The sequence below is a fragment of the Octopus bimaculoides genome, chromosome 3 (genome assembly GCF_001194135.2).
Source record: "Octopus bimaculoides isolate UCB-OBI-ISO-001 chromosome 3, ASM119413v2, whole genome shotgun sequence".
Lineage (NCBI taxonomy): Eukaryota > Metazoa > Mollusca > Cephalopoda > Octopoda > Octopodidae > Octopus > Octopus bimaculoides.
Window position 1 is genome coordinate 90,465,815 of NC_068983.1, and position 9,094 is coordinate 90,474,908.

The 9,094-nt window shown below is 35.9% G+C and overlaps 1 protein-coding gene across 7 annotated transcripts in view; it reads right to left on the reverse strand.

Annotated features, from left to right (window-relative positions):
* The window catches only part of LOC106882308 (epidermal retinol dehydrogenase 2), a 45,501-nt gene that overhangs the window by 23,737 nt on the left and 12,670 nt on the right, over positions 1 to 9,094 (reverse strand). For all 7 annotated transcript variants that reach the window (XR_001410981.2, XR_001410980.2, XR_008263695.1 and 4 more), the window contains exons 2-3: positions 6,561 to 6,726; positions 1,651 to 1,895 (exon numbers count right to left, since the gene is read on the reverse strand). Coding sequence is in view for 4 of the 7 variants with exons in the window: in XM_014932940.2 (XP_014788426.1) it covers positions 1,651 to 1,895; positions 6,561 to 6,726 (411 nt within the window). In the remaining 3 variants the exon portion in view is untranslated. The remainder of the gene's footprint in view (positions 1 to 1,650; positions 1,896 to 6,560; positions 6,727 to 9,094) is intronic.

A 9,094-nucleotide genomic window follows, 5' to 3' on the forward strand; every position in this document is an offset into this window, starting at 1 on the left:
TAGCATGGAAAGCAGACGTTAAACGATGATGATGATGGTACTTGGAAACTTTTACGAAAATTAAAATGGGGATTAAATGAAAGAAATGATTTATGTGAATATCCACACAAGAGTAATTGAAATAAATGGCGATTGTGGAACCCCCCACGCACACACACACACAGTATTACACATCAGATGAAATGGACGTGTGTGTGTGTGTGTGTGGCAAAGAGAGAGAGAGAGAGAGAGAGGTTTGTTGTCATGTATACGTACATGCATAAATATGCATACATCTTTGTGTGTGAGTGTGTATGAGAGAGAGAGAGAGTAAATACTACATACACACTGCTCTCACTCTGTCTCACACACACACTCACAGGCACACATACATCCAAAAATGATGGATGCATATGACAACACACCCCTTAACTCACTCACACTCTGTCTGTTACAAACACACACTTACATAAATGTATACAAACATATTTACAAAGACACACGTGTGTATGCGCGCGTGCAATACCGGAAGTTGACATTGCATCACAAGTATGTAAGCCGTTGTTACGTCAATACCGGAAGTTGACATTGAGGAACCTTTTTAAAGAAGTGAATCATAAATATAAATCAATATTATTTATTTTTAATTTAAAAAAATCAAATGAAAAGCCTAAGATTTATCTGAGATCAAATTATTCATGCATCACAAGTATGGAAGTAAATAGTGAAGCCGTTTTCATGTGATAAGCGATTACACACACATCTCTGTTTAATATATAGTATAGATTATATATCCGTTATGGCCAGTCTTACCAGTTGGCTTCACATTGGGTATTAAACCAGATGTGAGATAACAACACAGTTACATAATACCACATGCTTGTCAGAGCTAGCCAGTATGAAAAAAAATATGGTGACTATTCTCCGCTATAGGAGGTGAAAACCACATCTGGTTTGTAGGTGCCGTGAAAACAGATGAAACAAATTGAAGGGTTGTATCAAGAGTTTTGTCCTTTGGCCCCAAGGGTCTCTGAGATGTATGTCTACAAGAGTTTTCTGAAAATGTGTGTAGGGATAATATGTGTAAGGTTTTATGGAGAGGAAATGGGGGGGGGGGCATGTGTCTCTATTTTCATTTGTGTATGTTTTGTTTAAACTCTTTGTTTTGGAGCCAAGAGACGTAACTCTCAATATAATCCTTGTTTAGTTTGTATTGTCTTTATTCAGAGTGCTCACAAATTGGATGTGGTTTTTCACCTCCAAAAAAAAAAAAAAGTCACCATATCTTTTTTCCATACCCGCAAGCTCTGATGAACATGCAATATTATGTAACTGGGCTGCTATCTAACATATGGTCAAATATCCAGCATAAAACCAATTGATAAGGTCAGTCATAGTGGATATATAACATTGTACACTTCAGTTAATATATCCACTCTATTGACAAATATACAAGTGCATATTTTTTCTGATCTATGGATTCTTAAACAACTATATACAGATACATACATATAGATATTCCAAAAAGGAATTATTTCACTTTTTCACTTCCTCTCAAAGTTTCTAAATTCATATGACATCAACAATAACAACAGCAACACACACACACACATACACACGTATATAATCTCATATTTTTATAAATCAAAATATTAATAGATGTTTCCTTACCTTAATTTACAACCTTCAAACATACGTGTTTTGACACACTGTGGGCATATCAGGGTAGTCTTAATGCCATCATACTGGTCATGTTGAAGTTCATAGCTTAAGACTTCGTTGAAGCCAACCACAGCAAATTTTGTGGAGCAATAATCAGTTAACTTATTTATTCCTGTTAGGCCCAAAGAACTTGACATGTTCACAATATGCCCATAGTTTTTCTCAATCATTTTTGGTAGAAATACTTTTATAGTCTGTCAGCAAACAAAGTATACAGAGAAACTGAATGAAAAAGATTGACATATTACATGAGATTTAAATGTGAAAAGGGTTCCATGGAAGGACGTCATTCAATAAAGAAAAACAGAGAAAGAGACTAACATTTAATATGTGTTAATAAAATTATAATAAATGATCACTGATGGTTAAATTTTTTTAACATTTATATAATACAAGACTGGATTTAAACTAGGAACAATTATTTTTAAGCTAGGAGGAAATTACATTAATAATATACATCCACTAGATAATTATTTTGTGGAGATTAAATTATCTTACCCTATGCTGAAAATAAATTTTATTATTAATGAAGATAAAGTCAGTCTCATGCCTATCGGCTCATTAGCCAGAGATTATCCTGGTTTGGAGGTCATTTAAGTGACTGACAGCACAAGAAACTTCCTCGAACAGGACACTAGTCCATCACAGGGCTAACTCCCAGCTGTTGCTGTTCTTGTTGACATTCATATTCAGGTGAGTGAATTGGAGCAACCTGAAATGATGCACCACCTGATGCAGGAACAAAACCCATGATCTAATTATTGTGAGGCCAAAAGTCAAAATACCAAGATTGTAAAACATCTAGTTTGAAGAGATGGAATTGCTTTGTAGTATAATTAATAATGTAGTCACCTAGCAACAAATAGATATGAGCTCTATCAGTGGTTTGTTGCTCTTTTAGTCTCAAACTGATGTACATAACATCTAATATCAGGGAATAAAGATGTGATGCTTAACTGCATATCACACTTGATTGAGATAAATATATCTGACATTTGTTTCTTATTTAAGCATAAAGTTGAAAATTTTAAAGGAAAGTTGTGATGTTTGTGCAATTATCCAAAAGAAAATCAAAGTTGTGTCACAAATTTGGCTTGCTATGAACTTAGTGCTAATAATAATGTGTAAAGGATAAAAATGTTTATATATGTGTACATCTATGTGTGTGTGCATGTACAATAATATAACATTTTGAAAATGTAAATATACTACAATCTAAGTAGGTTAATAAGATAAGTAATGTAAAGCTACTTATTATTCTAAACATTTGATTAGTCACGCATTGTCCTAATTAGATTATACCACGTTGACTGGAATATAATAAAACAGTTAGTGGTAAGCCACTCAAGTAAACATAAGTGCTATGTTAAAATGATGTTTAAATTAGTTTTCTAACCATAGTCAATTCTAACTTAGTTGAGTTGATGGTCCTAGGGTCAGTTTGGGATTTTAGAAAATGCACCCTTAACATTTGTACACAAGTTATGATATGTGAGTTGATTTGTTGCTGTGATAACCTTGAAAATATGCAGCACATACATGTATACATATCTTTTGTCTCTTATCTTTTACTTGTTTCAGTCATTGGACTGCAGCTATGATGGGGCACTGCTTTGAAAGGTTTAGTCAAATACATCAACCCTGGTACTTATTATTTCTTTTTTGTTTTTAAGCCTGGTACTTATCTTATCAGTCTCTTTTGCCAAACCACAAAGTTATGGAGACATAAACAAACCAATACCAGTTATCAAGACACACAGATATATACGTATCATCATCATCATCATTGTTTAACATCCATTTTCCATGCAGGCATGGGTTGAACGGTTTGACTGAAAACTGGTAAACTGTGGAGTTGCACCAGGTTTCAGTCTAATTTCTACAGTTGGATGCCCTTCCTAACACCAACAACTCCAAGAGTGTAGTGGGTACTTTTTACATGCCACTAGCACAAATGCCAGTTATGTGACACCAGCATTGGCTACAACTATGATCTCACTTGGCTTGACAAGTTATAACAGGCTTCTTTAAGTTTCTATCTATCAAATCCACTCACAAGGCTTTGCTTGGCTTGGGGCAATAGTATAAAACACTTGCCCAATGTGCCACTCAGTTGTACTGAACCCAGAACCATGGGAAGCAAGCATTTTACAACACACCCACATCTGCACCTACATGTGTGCATGTACATTTTATTAGTGAGTTGAGGAGAAGAAGACAACTTTCAGGTTGCCCTAGACTGCCCTAGTTGCTCTAATTGCCCTATGTAAATAATTTGGCCTTATAAATGTCAATAGTTAAAGAGGTGGGGCCATGTGTGAGGAGGAAAGCAACTATAGAAAAGGAAGGATGGGTATTTGGCATAAAATGTGGAGAATGAGATAAGAGTAAAAGCAAATTCATTGAGTTGGTTCTGATGGACTAGTATATAGTAAACAAGGAGGAGCAGAGACAGCAGAAGGATGTAGTGCTTTAGTAGGATAGCTGTCGTAGCATGCTATGTGTAGGCTTGGCTAACAGAAAGGTGGCCATTTTATAAGTAAAAATAGTTTACACACACACGCATATGTATATATTGGATCATCCCATAAATAATGTGGTTTATTCAATTGCATGAACTAAAAGTCAGAGGGGGACAGGATAAACTACCTGCATCAACTTGCTAGAAAAGCAGGTAGCAATTTTACCTTGTACTTATTCTTAATGCAAGTGTTGAAGAGTGGAGTTCTATTTTAACAGTCATTTTTTTAAAGCTATAATGGCAGTGACAAAGGAGCATATTCAGCATATTTTACTTTATGAGTTCAATAAAGGCAGAATGGAAAGTGTGAGGAATATTAATGCAGTATATGGGGATCGGACGATAAGCCTAAGCCAGAGTCAACGGTGGTTCCAGAAATTCCGAGCCAGAAACTACAGCCTAGAAGATGAGCCTCATCCTGGAAGATCTATAGAGCTTGACGAGGACATCCTGCAAACACTGGTGGAACAAAATCTCATCATAACTGTTGAGGAACTAGGAGAGAAGCTTGGATATAGTCATTCAAACAGTCGTTCAAGTCAGTACTAGAAGAAAAACAACCCTCTTTACTTTCAAGATTAAAAGTGTTCTTCCATCAGGATAATGCTTGGCCACATACAGCGAGGATGACATTCCAAAAGCTGGAGCAGTTTGAATGGGAAGCAATGCCCCACTCACCCTATTCACTGGACATTTCCCCATCTGATTATCATTCTGCAGTCTTTGAAATCATTTGAACAGAAAAAATGTGAATTCTGTAGACAAGGTCAGAACAGTACTAGAGGAGTATTTTTCATCATGGACAAGTGAATTTTGGAAGAGGGGCCTTGCAAGGCTACCAGATAGATGGAAGAGCATTGTAGAAAATGAAGGAGAGTATATTTTAGATTAAAAAAGAATTATGTTTATCTTAGTTTTGAAAAATAAAAGAAGTATATAAGAAAACTGCATTATTTATAGGATGACCCAATATATACATTTATTTCTCAGCCCCCTTTTATTTATCATAGTCCTCCAGGCCATAACAGGAATTTAAGTTTGGGTGTCCATGGGAGCTCCTCTATGCTGAATCTATAATTAGTAGAATTAGAGAAGAAATTTCAGGTGTGGAACCAAACCTTGGAATCGAAGGACCTAAGTGTTGACATAGCAAAGCCTACAGACCTAGTAAGCAAGAAAGCAGACAGATTATTAACCTCTTCAAGGAAATGGCTCTGCCTCATATGTAGGAAAGGTGTAGGAAGAAATTCCATAAAGTGTATGCCGTTTTAGCTACAGACATGTAAGAAGTGCAGTGGAACCACAGGAAGGTTAACAGAGAAAGTAGTTTTTATATATGGTAAATATGCAGGAACAATAAACACCACATAGGAAATAGATTTCCTCACATGTCCAGGAGGATTCTTAGAGGTAGTAGATAGTTTTTATTACTTAGGTGTCCAAATTAGCAATGGACGAAGATGCTCTAAAAACATAGATACTAGAAAAAGAACTGACTGGGGAAAGTTGACAGAACTATCACCCCTAAGTAAAAGGCAGGTTGTATTATGCTTGTGAATGAACAAGCTATGTTACACAGTAGTGAAAGATGGGCTGTGAAGCCTTGAAAAAAATGAATCTAGCATGCTCTCCTGGATGTGCAATGTCAGTGTGTATGTACAACAAAGTGTGAATATGTTGAGAGAAAAATTGGGTATAAGAAGAATCAGATGTAGTGTGCAAAAGAGAAGACTGTGCTAGTATGGTCATGTGATTCATACAGCTGAGAACAGCTGCATAAAGAACAGCCTCCTTGGGAGTCCTCCATACTATTTCCTCAGGCCTGCTTCCTAGGAAGATACCAGGGGAAATAGCTCTAAAGTCTAAAGTAATCAAAGAATGCATTTATAGGTAGAATAATAGCTTCAGCTATCTGCAATGTACACTCAGGGTGCAGTGTTGTTCATGCTTCTTTGGTATGCATAGTGTGTCATTTGGTGTCATGTGCAAGTGTATGCATGTTATTACTGATATATATTTTAATATGAAACATAATACTTTTGATTACAAAGAAAGGAGTATAGCAATAGTTAACTGAATAAAGTTTTAGAAATGGTGTTGCAAATCACCAACATTCCTGTTTTAGTGTACCTTTAGATTAGAGAAGTCTTTCAAGTCTCCCTTTCTTCCATCTCTTCTCATGACAGGGAGGAGGGGAGCTTGTCAGTGAGTTGTGCAGGGTGGCAAGCTGAAAAACATCTCTAAAATCCATGATCATGTGACACAAATAATGGAAGGACAACTAAGAACATATAATAAAAACAAAAAAAAGTTTGATAAAGGAGGTTGTATAACTTACCCAAAAGTAAGCAAGCGTATTTACTTGAAAGGAATTTTCAATTTCTTCATCTGGACATTCCAAAAAACTTTTCCCAATCACAACACCGGCATTGTTGACTAAAATAGTAACATCTCCAACTTCCTTCTGTACTTTCTTACCAATTCTATAGATTTCTTTCCTTTTACTTCATAAAAAAGAATAAAGATATTTGGCATATTTGATGTTGCATGATGATGATAATAATCAATCAAAGACAACAAAAACACTACATCACACTATACAAATATAAATATTCTTAGAGTAAGACATACATACTCCTAATACAAATACCATCATAAGAACACATAAGTACAACATAAATATACAAATTTTTTAAATAATGATAAAATGATTTCTCTAATGAATAATAATAATAATTGTTTTTAACATAGGTGAAAGATCAACAACAATTGTTTCTAATTTAGGCATAGTAATATTGGTGGGTACCTTATTTTATCAAATTCTATGGGATTTAAACTCAGAATGTAAAGAATTAGAACAAATATTGCAAAGCATTTTTTTCTGATACTCTATGACTGACGATAAAACTTCATAGCCAGTTTCTGAGTAATGTTTGGATGAGGATATGGGACCAACCGATATCATCTATTTCCCAGTGAGAATCATGGACATCATAAGAATAGTAAGTGTCCATGCTCCCCAACACTCAGAAATGAGAATGGGAATAACTTATGGTTAGTAAGAGCCCGTCAGTCATGGTTGACAATCTTTCTCAATAAAAATACTGGTTGGTGGCTAACCTTAAAGCACAAAACTCAATATTGAGTGAAAATGTCCTATACAAATGTATCAAATAATAGTGTGAATGAAGCTGGAACCAAAGGTAAAGGTTTTTTTCCTGGCAGGTGCTATGTGGTTGAATGGTACAAGCCCAGTCATCATCCAGAAACTGCAATGCATGAAATCAAAATGGGATGAAATAGGACTCTTTGGGAATACTTGCAGCAGATGGAAATAAGCATAATGATATGAAGAAAAGACAAAGAAAAAGTATCTACAGTGATTGAGAAAGATATTTGAATTAAGGCTGGATGCTAATAGCATAAATTTGGCAGCAGATTCACATGCAATTACAGAGGTTTGGTATGAAACTGGAATTCTGAAGTGGACAGAGGATGAACTAAAAGAGCTGGGCAGGAAAGCAAGAAAGTTCCTAACCATGCATGGAGTTCATCATCAAGGTGCAGACATTGAAGAGAATGGAGGAAGGGGACTAATAAATGTGGACTGTGTGCATATTGAACATGGGAACTTGCTGAGATATCTAACCCAAAGTGAGGAAACCTTGTTAGTGGTAGTTAGTGATGAGGGCAGAAAAGAACAAAACAAGGACATGAAGAAGCACTATGCAAAAAAGGGACCACACAATAAATTCCATGTAACCGCAACTGAAATTGCTGGAGAACATATGCAGGACTGGTCAAAGAAAGGAACACTGAAAAAAGAAACTGAGAGCACTGTACTGGCAGTGCAAGACCAAGCTTTTGCCACAAATTGGAGGGTCAACCTTAGAAATGAGCAAATGTCTCCATTGTGGTAAATTTATACAAGTAAAAGTGCTGCATTGGAAACTGTGAAAATTGGGGTTTAGAAAGAGGCAACATGTGGTATGAACACAAGCCACAGAGAGTGGCTGAGTCAGAGACTTGCAAAATCCTGTGAGATTTCCCAATCCAAACATACCAGGTGCACAACAAGCTGAACCCAGTGGTGGTAGACAAGGTGAACCACACGTGCTCTATAATTGATGTTGTGTGCCCTTTTGACCCATGAATAGTGAAGAAGGAAGGTGAAAAAATAGACATATACAATCCTCTTAAATACAAGACTATGGAAAATGAATAAGGTGAAGATAGTGCCAATTATTTTTGTTGGGTCCTTAGGGACAGTATCAGAAGGCATCAGGAAGAATTATAAAGGAAATGGTAATAGAGTGCCTAGTAGAGCTATTGTGAAAAATTTGCCTCCTTGGCCAGAATCATCAGGAAAGTATTACATAGTTAAAAAGAACAGATAGCATGGTACTGTAGGTTGCAGATAGCAAGCCCAGCAATTTTGGGGACGGGGATAAGTCAATTACATCGACTCCAGTACTCAACTGGTACTTATTTTATTGACCTCGATAGGCAAAGTCAACTCCGCGGAATAACAATAATAATAATCCTTTCTACTATAAGCACAAAGCCTGAAATTTTGGGTGGAGGGGCTAGTTGATCACATCGACCCCAGTACATAACTGGTACTTATCTCATTGATCCTAAAGGATGAAAGGCAAAGTCAACTTCAGCAGAATAATAATAATAATAATAATAATAATAATAATAATAATAATAATAATGAATGAACGTGACACTCTCCCCAAAATTCGCAATTCTAACCAAAACCTGAAAATAATTGGTAAAATCCGCCTTGCACTTAAGGATATAATTTCAGCTAATGATGTTGATATTACAGATCTCAACCACCTGTACTATGCATCCGCAAGAATCTCA